At 30.1% G+C, this 25605-nt stretch overlaps 1 protein-coding gene across 1 annotated transcript; it reads right to left on the bottom strand.

The window, feature by feature from the left end:
* Positions 1-990: 990 nt before the first annotated feature.
* LOC149568561 (putative protein phosphatase 2C 2) lies at positions 991-3797 on the bottom strand. The gene is made up of 5 exons (XM_089821458.1): positions 2893-3797; positions 2536-2715; positions 2066-2236; positions 1798-1977; positions 991-1684 (listed from the first exon to the last, which is right to left on the bottom strand). The coding sequence occupies exons 1-5, from the start codon at positions 3652-3654 to the stop codon at positions 1514-1516; spliced, it is 1464 nt and encodes a 487-aa protein (XP_089677584.1). The 5' UTR covers positions 3655-3797; the 3' UTR covers positions 991-1513.
* Between the last annotated feature and the right edge of the window lie 21808 nt (positions 3798-25605).

Genomic DNA, 25605 nt, shown 5'->3' with positions numbered 1-25605 from the left:
TAAACTACAAGACTATGTTGCGAACTAACACCTAGTGCTGTCCTAGACAATGTTTGAGTATTTCTTAAATAGGCAATTTTATGCCGCCCAAGAAGGTTCTAGACATTGAAACTTATTATCTATGGCCAAATACATCTTTGACAACTATTTTAGATATTTCGGGTAGCCCAACTTTGAAAGGTCATAACTCATGAACTGTTGCTCTGATTGGCTATTATAGCCACTTTTCGGATACGCTAGCTCGTGATCTACAGGCTTAAAATTGCACAAGCACTCTTCCATCAAATTTTTAGACCTCATCTGGGCACTCTAAGACCTCCAACGGTGAGCTTGAAGATTTTTGTACAATTTTTTCCACCGAAAATCTGCAATAACTTCTCTGATACTTAAGCCAGAGAAATGATATTTTAATGGTAGGTGTATACCTCTAAAATAAACCTTCATGTAGAAAATGCGAACATTTTGAGCTTGTATAATAAACTTAGTTCCCATAAATAATAACCACCTTGCCTACTAGTCCCTATTAAAATAGAAAAGACTGGAAAACAAATATTTTTGGGTGATGCAAGATTGCTCTTACACCCAAGATGTTCTTGGATCATCTTTACTATGAATTAATCATTGTAAAGATAAAATGAAATTCACTTTATACATAGTATCTCAATTAAATTGAAATATGTTTACTTTTATTTGGACTTAGTCTATATTACCGCACTAATCTATCTATAGATTTAACAGAGTCCATGACGCTTATGATTCAATGGATTAAAAAATAATTATTATAAACATCACCAATTCTTTACTATGAATTAATCATTGTAAAGATCAAATGAGATTCACTTTATAAATAATATCTCAATTAATTTGAATTTGTATCATATTTACTAATTCAAATTTGAACTTGTCTAATAAATGATTAACTTATTAGATAAATCAACTTTTTAAATAAATCACTATACAAAATTACGATTATATTCTTGACAGAAAAAATTAACTTAAAAAATTAAAGCTGAATTCATCGTCATTTAAGATACTCGGAGATTATGTCATAACAAAGGCCCCCCTCCCTTACCTAGGACTAATTTCTTGTATTATAGTGAGTTGAAATTTTGTGAAGACTGTCCTCCATGATGGTAAAAGAAAGTTTAGCCGACTGTCCTCCATGATGGTAAAAGAAAGTTTAGCCTGCCTCTGACATTTTCGAAAAAGATTGATGGTATTCAATGCCCAATTCTTTTTAGATGTAGTGACCTCCATTGTAAAATTCCGCTCTAGCCGCATTCCAGCTGAAAGCATTGTGGAGGCGTGAGAAGGAATATTTAGAGATGACGTCTACAGGTGTGCAACTCCATCTCAATAGATTGTTAAGTGCACATAAAATAAGAGAGATTGTGTGGGTCACGTCATTCTTTCCTCGTACAGAATCGAGGGCAACAACAGTTTTCCCTCAAAACAAATAATTTAATTGTCTCATCGATTCGATTCGTTACGTGTCCAGCAAATGAAAGAAGAATCAAGTGCAGGAGTGTTTGAGGTCGACGATCATGACAGTGACATCATCCTTACTTCCTCTTCTCACCGCCACATCGACAAGCCTCCTGCATGCCTCACTGAACCCTTCTCCGCTTCCATCTTTCTCTACACGCAGATCCCTTGCCGTGTCCACTGCCTCTTCATTGCTAACCTGAACAAGTCACACACAAAGAAACGAATTAGAGAATTATTTGATTGATAACTGTGGAGAAGTTAGGAATAAGAACAATGGGTTTCGTAAGCAAATGGGTATGACATTATTACCTTGTCCCACAAGCCGTCCGAAGCCAATATCAGAAACTCACAATCAGCCGTAATTGTGAGCTTCTTCATCTCTGGTTCCGCTGATATCAACTCCTTCATGTGAACGTCGCCTATGCTTCTCGACACTGCAAGCAATCCCTGCACTCTCCACACGCCATTAACACAATCCACATATCCACCCTGCGTGTTCATTTATAGAGATGTCAATATAAGTTATGACTAAAAGGCCCAAAACAGGAACGTGATCTTTTAAACAAGGTAATTGTACCAGCTCTTCAACCCTTTGACGCTCTTCTTCCCTGTCGAGCCTGTGGTCACATGTGAGGGCTTCAGCAGTCCCACGTCTGCTCAACACTGCGCGGCAATCTCCTGCGTTGGCGACCACCATCACATCTCCTCTGATCAGGGCCGTCACGCAACATGTCCCGCTGCTCATATTCTGAACAGTTAGACAAATCAACATTTTGTAAGCAACGTTTTGGTTCCTTTATGTTTCGAGTATAAACCTTGACTCAAATTTACTTAAATACAATTTAACCGACTTTCAACCTTAGATGTTCATTCATCGTTTCTAGTACTTAAAAAAGTTTACTCGTTAGATGTCCATTCATTCAATTCTCAGGTGTTTCATTCAATGTAAATACGGCCAAAAATTCAAAGGAATAAACTATAATTTTGAAGCAGAGACTGAGTGTAATATAATTTTGAAGCAGAGTTGGTATTTGGAATGTTCAATACCTGGTTGGAAAAGGCTTCGTCTGTGGTGAGGTAGGCTGTTCTAACCACGTCTTCCATGTCGAAGTGACGCTCACCTTTTCCCCTTTCCACGACTGCATCTGCAATGTTTTGGCCGACTCTCTCTGCTGCGAAATCCGCAGCCATGCGGCCGCCATGCCCATCAAACACACCGAAGAATGCCTGAAAAGACAAATATTTCAGGATTATGTTATTTAAAATCGAAAGAAAACTCTCATGGGATCATGACAAAATATTAATGTAATATTCTTTATTGTTATTTCTAGATATCGGTAGGCTCGAGTTTTTAATTAACATCGTCAGAGATGAGATTATATACTGAATTAAATATTTACTGACCTGCCTGGAATCCCCCGAAATGTCAACAATTGCCTTGAAAGTGTCTTCCATAACTTCTCTGCGACCCTTTTTGCAGGCAACAGAGTAGTTACAGCCTTTTACATTCATTTCCTTTTCCAACTTCTCTGCCAAGTTTTCCTTTTGAAAACACGGCGTTGAAGAGATGGGCAAGTGCGGTATTTGCAGCATCGGAGGACGCCGCCTGTTTGGGGCTACTGGAGGCCGATTCAATGTCATCCCATTTCCTTCAATAAATCCACTTGTTCCATTAATCTTCCACTGATCACCACATCCAAATTTCCCTGAAAGATCGCTTCCCTGCGAAAAGCCATCACAATTCTGGTTCAAAGCAGTCAAAGTGAGTCTTCCGGGAGTAGCTAATTGAAATTGGTCGGTGGGTATTTTGTTAATGGGTGTTCCCAAACTCTCCTGAAAATGCACAGAACTATTTCGAATTCTTTGTCCGGGAGAAAAAGTTTTTAATTTTCCATATGGACAAGCAGAATTCACTGGAAGAGACGCCAATGGCTGCGGGATTTCAGAACAGATCTCGACGCTCAAATTATGAGACGATCGTCTTCCGACAGAATTGGGAGAATAACAGGTCGAAACTCCAACGGGAGACGACGAAACCCCTTCATATGCTGCAGTTAACGCCATCTTCAATTTGCTGTAAGTTTTGCACGTCCGGATAAACACAAAACACATTGAAATTCCCTGAAACAGTCGATAAAACAATCTCACAAACCTGACAAGATTCATTATTCGGAGCAAACGCCAAAGAGGGTTACTTAGAGCCTCTCAGATTTCCTCACACGCATATCTCGTTGTCTCCTTGCAAACGAATTCCAGGCGTCTTGTTGAAACTCACCAGACTTTAAACTTGGCGTAAAAATGAATACCTTAACGAAAATTGAGAGCACCTATAATAATTACTTGTAAGCAAAACAAAAGAAGGCAATATTCTAAATGTGTTAGAAAGAAGACTTAAAAGGGGAATGTAAATAGAGAACGAGAAGACCCGCCACTTATGACGTTGAAATAAGGCGGTTACGTGAGTAGTAGATATTTTGTAAAGAGGAAACCGCGTGGGCACTTTGTTTCCGACTGAGACAAATGAGAGGAAATGGGTGACGGTGAGATGTCATTAAATGTTTGAATGCCGTGGCGGTCGGGACAGTCCCACGACTTTCCACTTAAATTCTTTCAACCTTTTTTTTCTGCCTCGACTTCAATGAATCGTGGCAAATAAAAACACTTTTCAGATCAAAGGAGAAGATTTAATCAAGCCTTGGTCAAGCAAAGATAAGAACTTATCCCACACGAAACGAAATGAAAAATAAAATTTTTATCATCTCCTTTTAATTACAATCAGATATTTCTATATAAATTGCTACATAGTTGAAAAAGTTAAAATATAAAATTAGTTATAAAAGCAATAAAGCATAGGCGTGATTGTATTGCATATAGAAGATTCATGACCATTTATAGTAAATTATTTTATATTCTAATTAATTAATTTTAAATTGACAAATAGTTACCAAACTTACATCCTTTATTTGTGACTCGTGTGTGTCTTATGCATTTAGCTTTTTACAACTTTGAATACTTTAAGCTTTTTCTTCCAATGACATAGATTATAGTAATTATCAATATTTTTTTTTTAAAAGGATGAAATCTTTGTCAACACTCTCATTTCATATATTAGATTTTTTTATAACTTCTTTTGAAAAAATCGTTATAGATGAGATGCAAAGTTGTTGAATTGTTTTACAAAGATTAAGAAAGAATCCTACTTTAAGTCTAATTCTTAATTTTTTAATTTGTTAATGGTGAAAAATAGTCAAGAATAAAAAATTCAAATTTTTTCAGAAGATTAAAAAAAAACAATTTTACAAGATAAACCAATATTTTATCAAGCATTTCATTCCAATATAAGATTTTCATTTTTTAAATATTCTTACCAAGGAATTTAGAATTGATAAATAGTTGAAGAAAATTAGATCTTTAGTGGGTGGATATCTTAATCAAAGTATCTTATTGTTTTAAGAGTTAATTTTAAATTGATGAATAGTTGGAGAAAATTAGATCTTTAATGGGTAATTTTTTAGGATTTTGAACTCAATCTTTTTCCTCCACTTCTATAGATTATAGTAATTCTCAAAACTTTCTGACATAGAAGAGATTCATTTTTGGTGGATGCCCTTATCCATAGATAAAGACATTTCTTTGTCCTTCATTTATTAAAAATATTCATTACAGATGTCATGTAAAATTGTTGGGAGTAGTTTCACAATGTTTAAGAAAAATTTGAGTAAAATTTTTAATTTTACTTTTTACTAGTGAAGAATAGTTAAGAGTCAACATTTTGAACAATTTGAACCTTCTTGTAGTTTCTCTTGATTGTTGACTTCTATTGACCTTTGACCCTCCTTGTCCTTTTAGCATCATTTATATATTCTTGAGTTGATCTGCAATAATTTATCTTATTATTTCTCTTGCACTTTTCATCTTGATGATGGATCAAAGAGTTTGATTTGAAATGTTGATGTAAAAACACTAAACACAATCAATTCTAAAATTTGCATTGATCCAATTTTATAACATGAAAGAGTTTTTTTAATAAGAATACTTGTGAAACTATATAAAAGATTAATGAACATTTCATTTTTAACAAAATATTCATATTTTCAACAACCAGTCTTAAATTGACAAATAGTCGAAGAAAATTACATCTTCCATGTGTGAATACCTTTTAAGAATCTAACTTTGTAGGGTTTTGAACACTATTTTTTTCCTTCACTTTGATAGACTATGAAAATTCTCAATGTGATTCGTTCTTGGTCAAGGCTCTAAATATAAGACTTTTAGGTCCTTTCTTGAAAAAAAAATTCTTTATAAATGATATGTAAAATTGTTATGAGTTGTTGATGTAGAATAAGAAAGAATCTACTTTAGGTCAAAATTTTAATTCTTAATATCTAAATAGTGAAGAATAGGAAAAGACGGAACAATTTTTTTTGAACAATTTGACAAATCTAACAAGAAATATAATGAAAACGTGATTTTTTCATTTTCTATAAAATCAAGAATAACCAAGAGCCCAAACCTCTAAGAATTAACTTCACATTAGAAAAACTTAATAAAAACCAAATTCTCAGAAATATGAACACATATCATAATATAAATAAGATAACGATATTGTCTCTTTATTTATTTATAAGATATAAATTTTGTATAAATTATTTTGCAAAAAAATAAAGAAGGTTATATTTTAACTAAAAATTGAACTTTTAATTTATTAACAAAGAATAGTGAAGAGCTTAATTTTCATACAAAAAATGCAATTTTTAAATTTCTTAAATAAAAAGAATAATTAAAACTTGAATAATATGAATGTAAACTAAGCAAGTTTACATATATTGTAAACTAGCATTTGCACGTTTGTGTACGTGCAATAATAAGCCAATAGAGTGAATATGTGATATGTTTGAGGAGAAGAAAAGTGGACATAATTAATAATGAGAAAGATATAAACTTCATTGAATTTGCTTCAATTCATGTAATATTTTGAATTTCAAGGCATGTTTAGATATCTTGTGAATATTATCTCCAAAGCTATTTGTAAAAATTTCATTTTATAACTAATTGTAGAAAATACAAAAATAGTTAATTTTTCATGTTGTAAAATCATAGTAATAATTATGACCTTATAGACGTAGACTTGACCATCACCTTGACAATATTTAAATTAAAAATTGGCCAACTCAGTTGTATTATATTTTTTTATTGAATTGATTAAGTATATATTTTATAAATGTTATGCTATGTGTTGGTATTTATGACATTTAGTTTAGTTTTATTATCCAACAATCACATCCTTTATGTCTTATTCACATCATTTCTGTAATACATCATTTCAATTGATATTGACCTTTCAATGCAAATACAAGTACTTAAATATTTAAAAATAGCTAAGCAAGTGAATATAATGAAAATAATGAAAAGAAGCTCTATATTGGGTAGGTTCAAATCTAAATATATAGGACAAATTTAAAACCTATTTTTGATACCAAATAAAGTATAAATTTAACATAAATTTTGAAAATATTTAATTAATTAAAAATTTACATTTATAATACACTAATAACTATAATTTTTTTTAGTGAAATAATATATTTATATTGATAATAACTGGTTCAAAATAGCTCCCAAAGAAAAGAACTAGAAAAGAAAAACTCCAGTCATTGTCTGATACAAAAACGATGCAAAAGAAGAAATATTGTGTCAAAAAAGAGTATCTATCAACACTAATGAATCTTATCCTAGATATTCCCAAATCAAGAATATAGTGATTACAAATAGCCCAAAACTCATATGAATACAACTCATTGTTTGGTGCTAGAGACAAAACCAGAGCCAAGCCAAAAACTGTCATAAAAGTTTCCATCACTAAACTTCATTCAAAACTTCAATAGAGATTGTGATATTAGAAAGCCATTTGATGCAAGTACAATTTGAAACCCTGAACTGCATACAATATCTCAAAAGAACAAGTGAGATCCATAAAAGTAAAAATATGTGAAATCATAGAGAAGTCGTGATTTACTATCAAATAAAATATGAGAAGGATTCAAACTAATTCTAAACATATTATTTTTTCATAATATTAACCAAGTTGGGGAGATCAAGGAGGTTAAGTGGGAAAAGTAAAGAGTTAATATAAACCCCATCAGTACCCAAATTAGCTAGAAAATCAGCTAAAAAATTGACTTCTCTATAAGTATGCATGATGTAACATTCAGAGATTGAATCAAGAAGATACCATACTTGATGTAATATATATGGTATGGACCAATTATATACATAATGTTTAATACATGCATTAATAATAATGGCCCTTCAACATGTAACTTAGATATAGAAAGTGATTTTGCAAGTTTCAAACCAAAAAGGAAAGTCAAGGCCTCAACTTTGTTATTAGTACATGGAGGGAGAGGAGATAAATTTTATACAATCACATAACTTTTAGAAATTCATTTTATATTTATTGTATAAAAATTATTATTTTTTAATCAAAATTGATTTATATTTAATCAATTAGTTTTTTTTTTTGGATCAATAGATGACTTGAAGCCTTCAATTATATTTTATAAATAAGAAAGTTTTTTGCAATCCTCCATTCAACGGGCACTAGTAGGAATGAACGGGGAAGAAAACCTCTAGTGTTGCCCAAGACCAAAGTCCTGATTCATACATGTATCAGAGAGGCATACCCATGCTTATAAAATACAAATTAATCCTTTGTTAGGATCTCAATATTTAACATATAATGTTTCAGTTACAATATAATCCTTTATTTAGGATATTAATTACATTTACATATGTGTCATTATTTTGATAAGCTTTTAGGGGTTGATCTGATTGGATAGGGTGGTTGATAGCATGCTTTCTCTAGCTTTAACATAGTCCTACAACCATAAACAAAGAGACCAAAGACATCAAGGGGAAATAATATGGTTAGTGGTTAGAGGGGAGGGAGGTAAGAAGGATAAGGGAAACATATCAATAGGAAAATGAGAGGAGAAGGGGGGAGAAACCAATAAAAAGAAAAATACATAGATAGGGTTAGAAAGAAAACAAAGAGGAGAAAATAGGCATATGATAACCAAATAACCAAAAACCCAAAAAATAGTAAAAGAGATCAGAGAAGCATAATAATACCAACCGAATGAACAAATAGGCTACCAACAGAGACAGAGCATAACTACACTAAGCCAAATATATAGCAGAAGGTTGTAGAGTCAGCAGTAATGTGTAGAAATTAACATTCAGCCAAACATAGAGCATAATATACAAGAGCCAAGATTAGTCACATAAAACCAACTGAGAGATAAGAAAAGTAGCCAAACCAAAATACATCAAAGTAATAGTATAGTCAAGAGAAGAGTAAGATAATAACCATATGAGAAAAAAGAGAGCAAGGTAAGATAGGGAGTTGAAACATAGGGCGGTATAAAGAAGAAGGCATTGAATCATGGGAAGGTGTAGAGCCTCCCCCTGGTTCACATTTTGTTATCATTGCTGAACTGTTTTAAAACTAGTTTTATGTTATTGGTTAGCAGCATTCTTTTGAGATTATCAGATATTGTGCTATGGATTTAGTTTATTATGTGATGAGATTACTTAGACTCTACATTTCATGTATGTATGATGATTATTTTTAGTGTTCACAATTATTGATGATGATTATTACATCGCTTTCAATTATTAATGAATTAGTAAGATGATTTATTATCATATGTGCTTTCTTATGGATACTTATCCCATACTTGCATGTGTATGGTGTGCGTGTTTTCCTTGTGTGTTTGCTTTTGTATGGCATGTTTGATGTGGTTAAGGAAGGGAGTCGTAGTCACCTGCTAGTCAGGATCTACACGATGCACCACTTCCTACCATTATCTGTTTAGTTTACTATATATTGTGTTTGTACATGCATGGTTTTTATGCAGGTTGCAGGTACCGGGTATCGACTTCCCTAAATTGCAAGGATGAGCGTACCCTATCACATTATCTCAATGATAGGAGAGGGGAGATAAATTCTCAAGTCCAAATCCCAACCCTTTGAGCCATTTGTCCTAATTGGAAAATTAGGAGAAGTATCTGAGTTGAATACCCATCGAATGTGTTGGATAACATATTTCGTGATTTTTAACCCTTTAGATTTATTTTGTATGATTTGTTCTATGATGGATTTTCATATTTTATCTTGGAGGTCTATGGTGAATTTTCCCATTAATTAAGTCTTAATAAATAGATTTAATTAATAAATTATTTATTTGAGAAAATTAATAAAATATCATGATCTTTGATATTTTGATTGTAATTAATTAAATGTGAATTATTGGGGAAAATGAATTAAATAAAAGAAAACTAGAAATTAAAGTTAATAATAATTATAAAATAATAATAAAGTAATAAATAAAATAATAATAATAAAAGTTATAAAAATTAAAATGAAAGTTATAAAATTTAAATAGAGATTATTTAAAAAGTAAATTGGAGTTATAAGCTTGCATGAGAATTAACATGTGTCAACAACACGGGGGTTAGTGCATCGATTAAGCACAAGGTGTCTACAATTCTATAACTCATCAAAAAGGTTGGAAAAGACCCATGCTTAGTTGGTGACACCTTTCAGCGGTTTCAAGAAGCAATCCAAAAGTTTCTTGAGAGCTCTTTATATTCAAGCATTCATAGAAGCTTAGAGAAGGAGGTGGAGAGCAATTGGAGCATTGGAGGACTCAAGAACTCTGAAGAAGGGAGCTTGCTCTGCGGGTTTTCTGAAGAAGAGCGAATTATCATCAGAATCCGGGTAGATTCTTGTGATTTTTCTTATGCTATTTTCACATCATGCATTCCTATCTTCTGAGAAATTTCATATTTTTATTGTATGCATTTTCAATTTGGGCAATTAAATTTATTTGAGAATTTTATATGCATGGATTTAAAAAAAAAGAGAAAACGGGTTTGAGTTCGAATTAGAATCAAATTGAAATAGATTTGAAAATGGTTTCAAGATTTATGGCCAAATCCATTAGTAAAATTATTGGATAAATTTACAAAACAATTACCTTTTAAGAAGAAAATTTTAATTGTTCTGTCGCTGCCCTTTGGATAGACCCGAACTCAGTCATTCATAACTTTTTATCGTGATCAAATTTATTCGATTGCTCCAATCAGAATTGGCGCAACTTGGCCCTCTCCAACATATTTCAATTTCAGCCCGATCCAACGGTTCATTAGGGAGATATGACCGTCGTACTGAGATTGTTTTATTAGAGGATAGATATTTCTCCATTTCTCATAACTAAGAGTTCTTTATACTTAAACTTCACAAAAATAATATATCAAAGCATGAAATGAATTAAAGATATTATTGCAATCTTTTCTTATTAGAAACTTATTAATATGCATTAGTTTTATATGGTTTATTATCTAATCTAATTAAATCAAATTTAATTAAAATAAGTTAATAGTAAAAGAAGTTTAATTAATTATTAGTCAATCTAAGTAAATGAATTTTTAAATGAGAGAAAATTAAAAGAAAAGAGATTTTAATATAGTTTATATAGTGGACTTTTTATAATATATATTGAATACTATTTAATATATATTAACAATTTTAGAGTTGTTTAATGAAAATGATAATGTTAAGAATTTAGAAATTATTCATGTTAAAATCTACAATGAGTCTTATTGGTTTGTGATAGAGATTTCTTTCAAACAACGTTTATATAGACAAAATATTATTAGAACAATTAAAAAATGCAGTCTAATGGTTGATTTTAATATTGATTAAATAATTGTAAGATGATAATTTATATTATGTTGATTTAAATTTAGAAATTCTAAATGATATTGGATTAAGACTGAATTATTATGTTATTGGTTAATACATTTGAATACCTTAATGGAGTTAAGAGTTAGCCAGATATTAACTAATGAGTTTATGGAAGGATTCTATAGATCGAGTATGTATAGTTTGAGGAGTTTATTATTTATTAATTTTTGTAAGGACTAGCAAACTATTAATAAATAATGGTTTAAATAGATATCAACAAATTTGATTAGAGTTAATCTAGTGGAGATTATTTATTGATTGAAGTTTGGTAAAAGATAATAATTTTTAGAGTTGGATTGTAATTGATTTTTAATCAATTGATATTCATTGAGTTGATATTATAACTATGATATTAATAATTAAGTTGTGCGATAGAGTCTTATTTGAAAAGATTAATGATAATACGAATTTGTTAAGGGAATGTTGGTATTCTTTGAAAGATGACGAATATGGTCATTTAAGATTTTTAATCATTATTATTGAATTATAGTTGACTTTTATCATACAGAATTATAGTTAGTTATTAGTCAACTGATATTAATTAAAACGTTGCTATGATTATGTAATTATTAATTAAATCAATCAATGAGAGTTAATTAGATTTAATTAACAATTAAGTAAAGTAATAAAAATTTAATTGATATAATTCTTTTAATAAGATTGTAGAAATATTGATATCAAGTTGATAGGTCTTATTCTTACGACTTGAATGATGACCTTAGATATTTAATGGTGAAGACTTAGTAATATTGAAGACTATTAGAATATGGACCTATGTTAATTGATTGATGTAATTGATCATTTTTGTAAAGTTACAATTTCTTATTCAAAGAATGATAATTGGTCCTCTTATAATATAACGAATAATGATCCTAAAAAAGTTGAAAGGTTAATCAACTAGAATATAGATCATGGTTAAATATAAAGAAAAATTTAATTAAGGTCAATGATGATCAGTTTAGTGAATATTTATCCTTAAGTTATTCTTAGAATGTAATTCTTAATAATGGAAGGATAATGCTATCGGAGAACAAATAGGTTGACTTGCAGGTCAAATGATAACTTTATACACTTGAAGTATACTTGCAAACAGAAAACTGAAAACCCCTACACATTACTCAACTATGTGAATTTAGTAAACCAAAACATGTGTTTGCATCGTGTATTCTATATACTTCTTATTTTGGATTTTGAGTTGACTAGTGTTGACCAGTCCTAGGTTGTTACCAGAGGCTCGGGGGTTATGAGACGTGATGGCATGTTGATCTTATTTGGTCTTGATCTTTATAAGCCCAACCATGGTTATGTGATCGTATGCTCTATGAAATGTTTGTATTTGTTCTTCATCCTTCATGTGTGAAGCTGAGATGTATATATATCTGAGATGCTTGAGCTAATCATTTTTGAGTCATCGATCAGTTATCCTTGGATTACTTTCTAGTCGCCATGATGAGACTGAAATGTGGATTTATTTTTTGATGATGTCATGTTGTGACATGTTTGACTCAACCATTTTGGAGTCTTCGATCAGTATGATTTTGAGATATTCTTGGTTGCTTGTTGAGAACCATTTATCTTGAGATATATTTTGGTTATTGAGAACCAATTGATACTTATGATTATCAGTGATGCTTTCAGTTGCCAATAGAGAACTGTTGTGGTCATAATTTTTTATGAATATTTTTTCAGATACTCATGGAGATTTGATGATTCTTATCTTGGAGATTTGATGATTCTTATTGTTGATATTTGGTACTTTTATCATGAATATTTGATGATTTATTATGGATTATCTTTTATGATTTTGAGATTTATGATTCCATGAGCTTAGGGTAGGTAATCTACTTGTAGTGTCGAAAAGTGGCTTGCAATGGTGGCCGGGGCCCTAAGTGGCTGTCAGGGTAGCTCATTGTAAGTTTGGTTAATAAGTGATAACCATTACACACTAAATGGAGATTAAATGAACCTAAAAAGATAATTGTTTTGATGTTCTCACCCATGCCTTGAGTGCTTGTATAGGCTAGGATGAGAGTAGTGAGAACACAAGGTTGCGATCGTGCATTCCATAGTATGCCTTGTCAGTATGAGAGGATACTAGTAGCCACATGAGATTAGTATGGACCCGTGGAGTTTAGCTAACTGCCAGGGTAACTTGTATGTGATAAATGCGATGACACTTTCTCGCTTGTAGAGGATGTTTCCTACATGTCTTTGTCTGCCTCTGAGAATTAGATGTCGATTTTGTGTGATGAAGCTTTTGAGTTAGTATACTTTTAGGATTCTTGGAATTATAGAGATTTGTGCTTTGTATATTGATATCCTGTTTGAGACTTGAGATTATCTCCTCAGCATGGTGGGAGTGGACCACCTAGGTTCCTCGCGGTTAGGTGGTAGTGTATTTTCACTCTTATCATTTGAGATCCGTCCGAGACACCATGGCTGGAGTATCCTTGGTTGGTATTTATTCTTCATTATGTTTTTCGAGCATTATGATAGATAATATACCTTATGATGGATGTATTTACTGGTATGTTTCTTATATTGATGATTTTCTTTACTTTGCATATGTTAGTTGATAATTTATTATGCTTTACTTTACATGTTAGTAGGATGTTTTAGGACTGGCATTCCTACTATGTTAATACCGATGATCTCTTCGGTGCTTTGAAATGTTACGCACGGAGGGATGGCTAGGATCCATGATGGTCTAATGATGTTATTTACGATTGGAAAGAACCGTGCACTTAGTTATTTATATTCGTGATATATGGTTATCTTTTGTGATGGATGTTTATAACTTTTATGATGATGTATCATGTATGATATGTGGTTTCATTTATATTATTGCATCATGGATTAATATTAGATGATGATGGTGTAATTTATTTAATTGGATGTTTATTCTTTTAAGCTTTTCATACCCTGTGATATGTACAGTGGATGATTGAGCTAAAACTAAAACATAATTACAAAAGGACACTTGTATATTATTTAAGTACATTGGATGTATCATTTTTATTTTATAAGGATGAGATGTTAGATGAATAGTTAATTTAGATGTGATACAACATTAAGGGATCTTTAAAGAATGTAGTCTGTTATGTATATATGTTATGTTTATTTTCATTTGAATTGTTGCTATTGCTTCCACAAATGTTATAAATGATTTTATCTTTCTTGTTTAAAAAAAAAATGTTTGACAAACTTAGTAAATTTTTTTGGATCCCTTGGCGGGGCATTACATTTGGTATCAAAGCCCGAGTTTCAACATTGGGAGCTCTAGGTATATTGGAATGCTACTAGTTATTAACTCGTTGAATAAAACGAAAACTTAAAACTATCATGTGTATCTTTTTCAAACTGAAAACTTGAAACTAGGTGAATTGAAACAGAACTTAAAATTGTTACTTGCATATTTTTTATATTTCAACACTTAGCATTCAAAACTAAAAATTTTACTCAAAATCTAAACGAAGGAAAAACTAAATATCGAAACTCATTCTAGCTGCAAAACATGTATCTTTTATCTATGTTGTAAGGTAGTAAACTTCTGTTTATCTTTGCAATCATTAAGTTGCTCTTGTTTAGAATGAATTAATGAATCTATTTTAGTAGTTGTTAAAAGAATGAATGTTGGATTGATATGATTTTTGGTTTACCATTAAACCAGAATCATATTGCTCTAAGGGTGTTGTAATATCCTTAGTGGAAACATGTTTCCCTACAGAGGAAAAGGGTTCAATGAGACCCACATAGTGATTATCTTAGTTTTTCATTCCTGTAGGCTTCTAGGAGTAAGACTACTCCCAAGGGGGGTGGATGTAGTTCCTACCCCTGGTTCACATTTTGTTATCATTGCTAAACTCTTTTAGAACTAGTTTTATGTTGTTGGTTAGTAGCATTCTTTTGAGATTATCAGATATTGTGCTATGGATTCAGTTTATTATGTGATGAGATTACTTAAACTCTACATTTCATGTATGTATGATGATTATTTTTAGTGTTCACAATTATTGATGATGATTATTACATCGCTTTCAATTATTAATGATGATTAGTAAGATGATTTATTATCATATGTTCTTTCTTATGGATACTTACCCCATACTTGCATGTGTATGGTGTGTGTGTTTGCCTTGCGTGTTTGCTTTTGTATGGTGTGTTTGATGTGGTTAAGGAAGGGAGTCGTAGTCACTTGCTAGTCGGGATCTACACGATGCACCACTTCCTACCATTGTCTGTTTAGTTTAGTATATATTATGTTTGTACATGCATTATTTTTATCCAGGTTACAGGTACCAAGTATCGACTTCTCTAAATTGCCAATATGAGCGTACCTTATCACATTATCTCAATGATAAGAGAGGGGAGATAAATTCTCAAGTCCAAATTCCAACCCTTCGAGCCATTTGTCCTAATTAAAAAATTAGGACAAATATCTGAGTTGAATACCTACCGAATGTATCGGATGACATATTTCGTGATTTTTAACCCTTTAGATTTATTTTGTATGATTTGTTCTATGATGGATTTTCATATTTTATCTTGGAGGTCTATGGTGAATTTTTCATTAATTAAGTCTTAATAAATAGATTTAATTAATAAATTATTTATTTGAAAAAAATAATAAAATATCATATTTTTGATATTTTGATTTTAATTAATTAAATGTGAATTATTCAAGAAAAGGAATTAAATAAAAGAAAATTAGAAATTAAAATTAATAATAATTATAAAATAATAATAATAAAAGTTATAAAAATTAAAATGAAAGTTATAAAATTTAAATATAGATTATTTAAAAAGTAAATTGGAGTTATAAGCTTGCATGAGAATTAACATGTGTCAACAACATGGAGGTTAGTGCATCAATTAAGCACAAGGTGTTTACAACTCTATAACTCATCAAAAAGGTTGAAAAAGACCTATGCTTAGTTGGTGACACCTTTCAGCGGTTTCAAGAAGCAATCCAAAAGTTTCTTGAGAGCTCTTTTTATTCAGGCATTCATAGAAACTTAGAGAAGGGGGTGGAGAGCAATTGGAGCATTGGAGGACTCAAGAACTCTGAAGAAGGGAGCTTGCTCGGCGAGTTTTCTGAGTAAGAGCGAATTAGCATCAGAATCTGAATAGATTCTTGTGATTTTTTTTATGCTATTTTCGCATCATGCATTCCTGTCTTTTGAAGAATTTCATATTTTTATTGTATGCATTTTCAATTTGGGCAATTAAATTTATTTGAGAATTTTATATGCATGGATTTTTAGAAAAGAGAAAACGGGTTTTGGTTCGAATTAGAATCAAATTGAAATAAATTTGAAAATAGTTTCAAGATTTATGGCCAAATCCATTAGTGAAATTATTGGATAAATTTAGAGAACAATTACCTTTTAAGAAAAAAATTTTAATTGTTTTGTCGCTGCCTTTTGGATAGATCTGAACTTCGTCATTCTTAACTTTTTATCGTGATCAAATTTATTCGATCATTCCGGCCAGAATTGGCGCAACTTGGCCCTCTCTAACATATTTCAATTTCAGCTCGATCCAATAGTTCATTAGAGAGATATGGCCGTCGTACTGAGACTATTTTATTCGAAGACAGATATTTCTCCATTTCCCATAACTAAGAATTATTTATACTTAAACTTCACAAAAATAATATATCAAAATATGGAATGAATTAAAGATATTACTGTAATCTTCCCTTATTAGAATCTTATTAATAAGCATTAGTTTTATATGGTTTATTATCTTATTTAATTAAATCAAATTTAATTAAGATTAGTTAATAGTAGAAGAAGTGTAATTAATTATTAGTCAATCTAAGTAAATGAATTTATAAATGAGAGAAAATTAAAAGAAAAGAGATTTTAATATAGTTTATATAGTGGACTTTTTATAATGTATATTGAATACTATTTAATATATATTAAACAATTTTAGAGTTGTTTAATAAAGATGATAATGTTAAGAATTTAGAGATTATTCATGTTAAAATCTACAATGAGTCTTATTGGTTTGTGATAGGGATCTCTTTCAAACAACGTTTATATAGACAAAATATTATTAGAATAATTAGAAAATGGAGTCTAATGGTTGATTTTAATATTGATTAAATAATTGTAAGATGATAATTTATATTATGTTGATTTAAATTTAGAAACTCTGAATGATATTGGATTAAGACTGAATTATTATGTTATTGGTTAATACGTTTGAATACCTTAATGGAGTTAAGAGTTAGCCAGATATTAACTAATGAGTTTATGGAAGGATTCTATAGATCGAGTATGTATAGTTTGAGGAGTTTATTATTTATTAATGTTTGTCAAGACTAGCAAACTATTAATAAATAATGGTTTAAATAGATATCAACAAATTTGATTAGAGTTAATCTAGTGGAAATTATTTATTAATTGAAGCTTGGTAAAAGATAATAATTTTTAGAGTTGGATTATAATTGATTTTTAATCAATTGATATTCATTAAGTTGATATTATAACTATGATATTAATAATTAAATTGTGCGATAGAGTCTTATTTGAAAAGATTAATGATAATACGAATTTGTTAAGGGAATGTTGGTATTCTTTAAAAGATGACGAATATGGTCATTTAAGATTTTCAATAATTATTATTGAATTATTAATATGATCTTTTGAGTATTGAATTATAGTTGACTTTTATCATACAGAATTATAGTTAGTTGTTAGTCAACTGATATTAATTGAAACGTTGCTATGATTATGTAATTATTAATTAAATCAATCAATGAGAGTTAATTAGATTTAATTAACAATTAAGTAAAGTAATGAAGATTTAATGGATATAATTCTTTTAATAAGATTGTAAAAATATTAATATCAAGTTGATAGGTCTTATTCTTATGACTTGAATGATGACCTTAGATATTTAATGGTGAAGACTTAGTAATATTGAGGACTATTAGAATATGGACCTATGTGAATTGATTGATGTAATTGATCATTTTTATAAAGTTATAATCTCTTATTCAAAGAATGATAATTGGTCCACTTATAATATAACGAATATTGATCTTAAAAAAGTTGAAAGGTTAATCAATTAGAATATGGATCATGGTTAAATATAAATGATAATTTAATTAAGGTCAATGATGATCAGTTTAGTGAATATTTATCCTTAAGTTATTCTTAGAATGTAATTCTTAATAATGGAAGGATAATGTTATCGGAGAACAAATGGGTTGACTTGTAAGTTAAATGATAATTTTATACACTTGAAGTATACTTGCAAACTGAAAACTGAAAACCTCTACACATTACTCAACTATGTGAATTTAGTAAACCAAAACATGTGTTTGCATCGTGTATTCTATATACTTCTTATTTTGGGTTTTGGGTTGACTAGTGTTGACCAATCCTAGGTTGTTATCAGAGGCTCGGAGGTTATGAGATGTGATTGCATGTTGATCTTATTTGGTCTTGATTTTTATAAGCCCAACCATGGTTATGTGATCATATGCTCTATGAAATATTTGTATTTGTTCTTCAGCCTTCATGTGTGAAGCTAAGATATATATATATCTCTGAGATGCTTGAGCTAATCATTTTTGAGTCATCGATCAATTATTCTTGGATTACTTTGTAGTCGCTATGATGGGATTGAAATGTGAATTTATTTCTTAATGATGTCATGTTATGACATGTTTGACTCAACCATTTTGGAGTCTTCGATCAGTATGATTTTGAGATATTCTTGGTTGCTTGTTGAGAACCATTTATCTTGAGATATATTTTGGTTATTGAGAACCAATTGATACTTATGATTATTAGTGATGCTTTCAATTGCCAATAGAGAACTGTTGTGGTCATGATTTTCTATGGATACTTTTTTAGATGCTCATGGAGATTTGATGATTCTTATCTTGGAGATTTGATGATTCTTATTGTTGATATTTGATGCTTTTATCATGAATATTTGATGATTTTATTATGGATTATCTTTTATGATTTTGAGATTTATGATTCCATGAGCTTAGGGTAGGTAATCTACTTGTAGTGTCGGGAAGTGGCTTGTAATGGGAGTCGAGGCCCTAAGTGGCTACCAGGGTAACTCATTGTAAGTTTGGTTAATAAGTGATAACATTTACACACTAAATGAGGATTAAATGAACCTAAAAAGATAATTGTTTTGATGTTCTCGCCCATGCCTCGAGTGCTTGTATAGGCTAAGATGGGAGTAGTGAGAATGCATGGTTGCGACCATGCATTCCGTAGTATGCCTTGTCAGTATGAGAGGATACTAGTAGCCGCATGAGATCAGTATGGATCCGTGGAGTTTAGCTAACTACTAAGGTAACTTGTACGTGATAAATGCGATGACACTTTCCCTCTTGCAGAGTAGGTTTCCTACATGTCTTTGTGTGCCTCTGAGAATTAGATGTCGACTTTGTGTGATGGAACCTTTGAGTTAGTATACTTTTAAGATTCCTTGACTTATAGAGATTTGTGCTTTGTGTATTGATATGCTATTTGGGACTTGAGATTATCTCGTCAGCACAGTGGGAGTGGACCACTTAGGTTCCACGCGGTCGGGTGGTAGTATATTTTCACTCTTATCATTTGAGATCCATCTGAGACACTGTGGCTGGAGTATCCTTGGTTGGTATTTATTCTTCATTATGTTCTTGGAGCATTATGATAGATAATATACCTTATGATGGATGTATTTACTGATATGTTTCTTATATTGATGATTTGCTTTACTTTGCATATGTTAGTTGATGATTTATTATGCTTTACTTTGCATGTTAGTAGGATGTTTGAGGAGTGACATTCCTACTATGTTAATATCGATGATCTTTTCGGTGCTTTGAAATGTTACGCACGAAGGGATGGCTAGGATCTACGATGGTCTAACGATGCTATTTACGGTTGGAAGGAACCGTGCACTTAGTTATTTATGTTTGTGATATATGATTATCTTTTGTGATGGATGTTTATATGTTTTGTGATGATGTATCATGTATGATATGTGGTTTCATTTATGTTATTGCATCATGGATTAATATTAGATGATGATGATGTACTTTATTTATTTGGATGTTTATTCTTTTAAGCTTTTCATACACTATGATATGTACAGTGGATGATTGAGCTAAAACAAAAACATAATTACAAAAGGACACTTGTATATTATTTAAGTACATTGGGTGTATCATTGTTATTTCATAAGAATGAGATGTTAGATGAATAGTTAATTTAGATGTGATATAACGTTAAAGAATTTTTAAAGAATGTAGCCTGTTATATATATATATATATATATATATATATATATATATATATATATATATATATATATATATATATATATATATATATATATATATATATATATATATATATATGTTATGTTTATTTTCATTTGAATTGTTGTTATTGCTTCTACAAATGTTATGAATGGTTTTATCTTTTTTGTTTTAAAAAATAAAATTGTTTGGAAAACTTAGTAAAATTCTTGGGATCCCTTGGCAGGGCATTACATTTGGTATCAGAGCCCGAGTTTCAACATTGGGAACTCTGGGTATATTGGAATGCTACTAGTTATTAACTAGTTGAATAAAACGAAAACTTAAAATTATCATGTGTATCTTTTTCAAAGTAAAAACTTGAAACTGGTGAACTGAAACAGAACTTAAAATTGTTACTTGCATATTTTTTATTTCAACAATTAGCTTTCAAAACTAAAAATTTTACTAAAAATCTAAACGAAGGTAAAACTAAAAATTGAAACTCATTCTAGCTGCAAAATATGTATCTTTTATCTATGTTGTAAAGTAGTAAAGCTCTGTTTATCTTTGCAATCATTAAGTTGCTCTTGTTTAGAATGAATTAAAGGATCTATTTTAGTAGTTGTTAAAAGAATGAATGTTGAATCGATATGATTTTCGGTTTACCATTAAACCAGAATCATATTGCTCTAAGGGTGTTGTAATATCCTCAGTGAAAACATGTTTCCCTACAGAGGGAAATGGTTCAATGGGACCCACATAGTGAGTATCATAGTTTTTCATTCCTGTAGGCTTCTACGAGTAAGCCTAATTCCAAGGGGGGTGGATGTAGTGCTTGCCCCTGCTTCACATTTTGTTATCGTTGCTGATCTCTTTTAGAACTAGTTTTATGTTGTTGGTTAGCAGCATTCTTTTGAGATTATCAGCTATTGTGCTATGGATTCAGTTTATTATGTGATGAGATTACTTAGACTCTACATTTCATGTATGTATGATGATTATTTTTAGTATTCACAATTATTGATGATGATTATTACATCACTTTCAATTATTAATGATGATTAGTAAGATGATTTGTTATCATATATGTTTTCTTATGGATACTTACCTCATACTTGTATGTGTATGGTGTGCGTGTTTTTCTTGCGTGTTTGCTTTTGTATGGCGTGTTTGATGTGGTTAAGGAAGGGAGTCGTAGTCACCTGCTAGTCGGGATCTACACGATGCACCACTTCCTACCATTGTCTGTTTAGTTTACTATATATTGTGTTTGTATATGCATGGTTTTTATGCAGGTTGCAAGTATCAGGTATCAACTTTCCTGAATTGCCAGGATGAGCGTACCCTATCACATTATCTCAATAATAAGAGAGGGGGGATAAATTCTCAAGTCCAAATCCCAACCCTTTGAGCCATTTGTCCTAATTGAAAAATTAGGACAAGTATCTGAGTTGAATACCCACCGAATGTGTTGGATGACATATTTCATGATTTTTAACCCTTTAGATTTATTTTGTATGATTTGTTCTATGATGGGTTTTCATATTTTATCTTGGAGGTCTATGGTGAATTTTCTATTAATTAAGTCTTAATCAATAGATTTAATTAATAAATTATTTATTTGAAAAAAATAATAAAATATCATGATTTTTGATATTTTGATTGTAATTAATTAAATGTGAATTATTGGAAAAAAGGAATTAAATAAAAGAAAACTAAAAATTAAAATGAATAATAATTATAAAATAATAATAAAGTAATAAATAAAATAATAATAATAAAAGTTATACAAATTAAAATGAAAGTTATAAAATTTAAACAGAGATTATTTAAAAAGTAAATTGGAGTTATAAGATTGCATGGGAATTAACATGTGTTAACAACACGGGGGTTAGTACATCAATTAAGCACAAGGTGTTTACAACTCTATGACTCACCAAAAAGGTTGGAAAAGACCCATGCTTAGTTGGTGACACCTTTCAGTGGCTTCAAGAAGCAATCCAAAAGTTTCTTGAGAGCTCTTTATATTCAGGCATTCATAGAAGCTTAGAGAAGGGGTTGGAGAGCAATTGGAGCATTCGAGGACTCAAGAACTCTGAAGAAGGGAGCTTGCTCTGCAGATTTTATGAGGAAGAGCGAATTAGCATCAGAATTCGGGTAGATTTTTGTAATTTTTCTTATGTTATTTTCGCATCATGCATTCTTGTCTTCTGAGGAATTTCATATTTTTATTGTATGCATTTTCAATTTGGGCAATTAAATTTATTTGAGAATTTTATATGGATGGATTTAAAAAAAAGAGAAAACGAGTTTGGGTTCGAATTAGAATCAAATTGAAATAGATTTGAAAATGGTTTCAAGATTTATGGCCAAATCCATTAGTGAAATTATTGGATAAATTTAGAGAACAATTACCTTTTAAGAAAAAAAATTTAATTGTTCTATCGCTGCCTTTTGGATAGACCCGAACTCAGTCATTCATAACTTTTTATCGTGATCAAATTTATTCGATCGCTCCAATTAAAATTGGCGCAACTTGGCCCTCTCTAACATATTTCAATTTTAGCCCGATCCAACGGTTCATTAGGGAGATATGACCGTCGTACTAAGACTGTTTTATTGAAGGACACATATTTCTCCATTTCCCATAACTTAGAGTTCTTTATGCTTAAACTTCACAAAAATAATATATCAAAGCATGGAATGATTTAAAGATATTATTGCAATCTTCCCTTATTAAAATCTTATTAATATGCATTAGTTTTATATGATTTATTATCTAATCTAATTAAATCAAATTTAATTAAGATTAGTTAATAGTTGAAGAAGTGTAATTAATTATTAGTCAATCTAAGTAAATGAATTTTTAAATGAGAAAAAATTAAAAGAAAAGAGATTTTAATATAGTTTATATAGTGGACATTTTATAATATATATTGAATACTATTTAATATATATTAAACAACTTTAGAGTTGTTTAATGAAGATGATAATGTTAAGAATTTGAAGATTATTCATGTTAAAATCTACAATGAGTCTTATTTGTTTGTGATAGGGATCTCTTGCAAACAACGTTTATATAGACAAAATATTATTAGAACAATTAGAAAATTGAGTCTAATAGTTGATTTTAATATTGATTAAATAATTGTAAGATGATAATTTATATTATGTTGATTTAAATTTAAAAATTCTGAATGATATTTGATTAAGACTAAATTATTATGTTATTGGTTAATACGTTTGAATACCTTAATGGAGTTAAGAGTTAGCCAGATATTAACTAATGAGTTTATGGAAGGATTCTATAGATCGAGTATGTATAGTTTGAGGAGTTTATTATTTATTAATGTTTGTAAGGACTAGCAAACTATTAATAAATAATGGTTTAAATAGATATCAACAAATTTGATTAGAGTTAATCTAGTGGAGATTATTTATTAATTGAAGTTTGGTAAAAGATAATAATTTTTAGAGTTGGATTATAATTGATTTTTAATCAATTGATATTCATTGAGTTGATATTATAACTATGATATTAATAATTAAGTTGTGCGATAAAGTCTTATTTGAAAAGATTAATGATAATACAAATTTGTTAAGGGAATGTTGGTATTCTTTGAAAGATGACGAATATGGTCATTTAAGATTTTCAATAATTATTATTGAATTATTAATATGATCTTTTGAGTATTGAATTATAGTTGACTTTTATCATACAGAATTATAGTTAGTTATTAGTCAACTGATATTAATTGGAACGTTGCTATGATTATGTAATTATTAATTAAATCAATCAATGAGAGTTAATTAGATTTAATTAACAATTAAGTAATGAAGATTTAATTGATATAATTCTTTTAATAAGATTGTAGAAATATTTATATCAAGTTGATAGGTCTTATTCTTATGACTTGAATGATGACCTTAGATATTTAATGGTGAAGACTTAGTAATATTGAGGACTATTAGAATATGGACCTATGTTAATTGATTGATGTAATTGATCATTTTTATAAAGTTATAATCTCTTATTCAAAGAATGATAATTGGTCCTCTTATAATATAATGAATAATGATCCTAAAAAAGTTGAAAGGTTAATCAATTAGAATATGGATCATAGTTAAATATAAAGGAGAATTTAATTAAGGTCAATGATGATCAGTTTAGTGAATATTTATCTTTAAATTATTCTTAAAATATAATTCTTAATAATGGAAGGATAATGTTATCGGAGAACAAATGGGTTGACTTGTAGGTCAAATGATAACTTTATACACTTGATGTATACTTGCAAACAGAAAACTGGAAACCCTTACACATTACTCAACTATGTGAATTTAGTAAACCAAAATATGTGTTTGCATCGTGTATTCTATATACTTCTTATTTTGAGTTATGGGTTGACTAGTGTTGACTAGTCCTAGGTTGTTACCAGAGGCTCGGGGGTTATGAGATGTGATGGCATGTTGATCTTATTTGGTCTTGATCTTTATAAGCCCAACCATGGTTATGTGATCGTATGCTCTATGAAATGTGTGTATTTGTTCTTCAACCTTCATGTGTGAAGCTGAGATGTATATATATCTGAGATGCTTGAGCTAATCATTTTTGAGTCATTGATCAGTTATCTTTGGATTACTTTCTAGTCACTATGATGGAACTGAAATGTGCATTTATTTCTTAATGATGTCATGTTGTGACATGTTTGACTCAACCATTTTGGAGTCTTTGATTAGTATGATTTTGGGATATTCTTGGTTGCTTGTTGAGAACCATTTATCTTGAGATATATTTTGGTTATTGAGAACCAATTGATACTTATGATTATCAGTGATGCCTTCAGTTGCCAATAGAGAACTGTTGTGGTCATGATTTTCTATGGTTGCTTTTTCAGATGCTCATGGAGATTTGATGATTCTTATTGTTGATATTTGATGCTTTTATCATGAATATTTGATGATTTTATTATGGATTATCTTTTATGATTTTGAGATTTATGATTCCATGAGCTTAGGGTAGGTAGTCTACTTGTAG

The sequence above is a fragment of the Cupressus sempervirens genome, chromosome 3 (genome assembly GCF_028749045.1).
Source record: "Cupressus sempervirens isolate cs-2001-9-10 chromosome 3, ASM2874904v1, whole genome shotgun sequence".
In the NCBI taxonomy this organism is placed as follows: domain Eukaryota; kingdom Viridiplantae; phylum Streptophyta; class Pinopsida; order Cupressales; family Cupressaceae; genus Cupressus; species Cupressus sempervirens.
The sequence above is the reverse complement of the archived record's forward strand: the minus strand, read 5'-3'. Positions and strand labels throughout refer to the sequence as shown.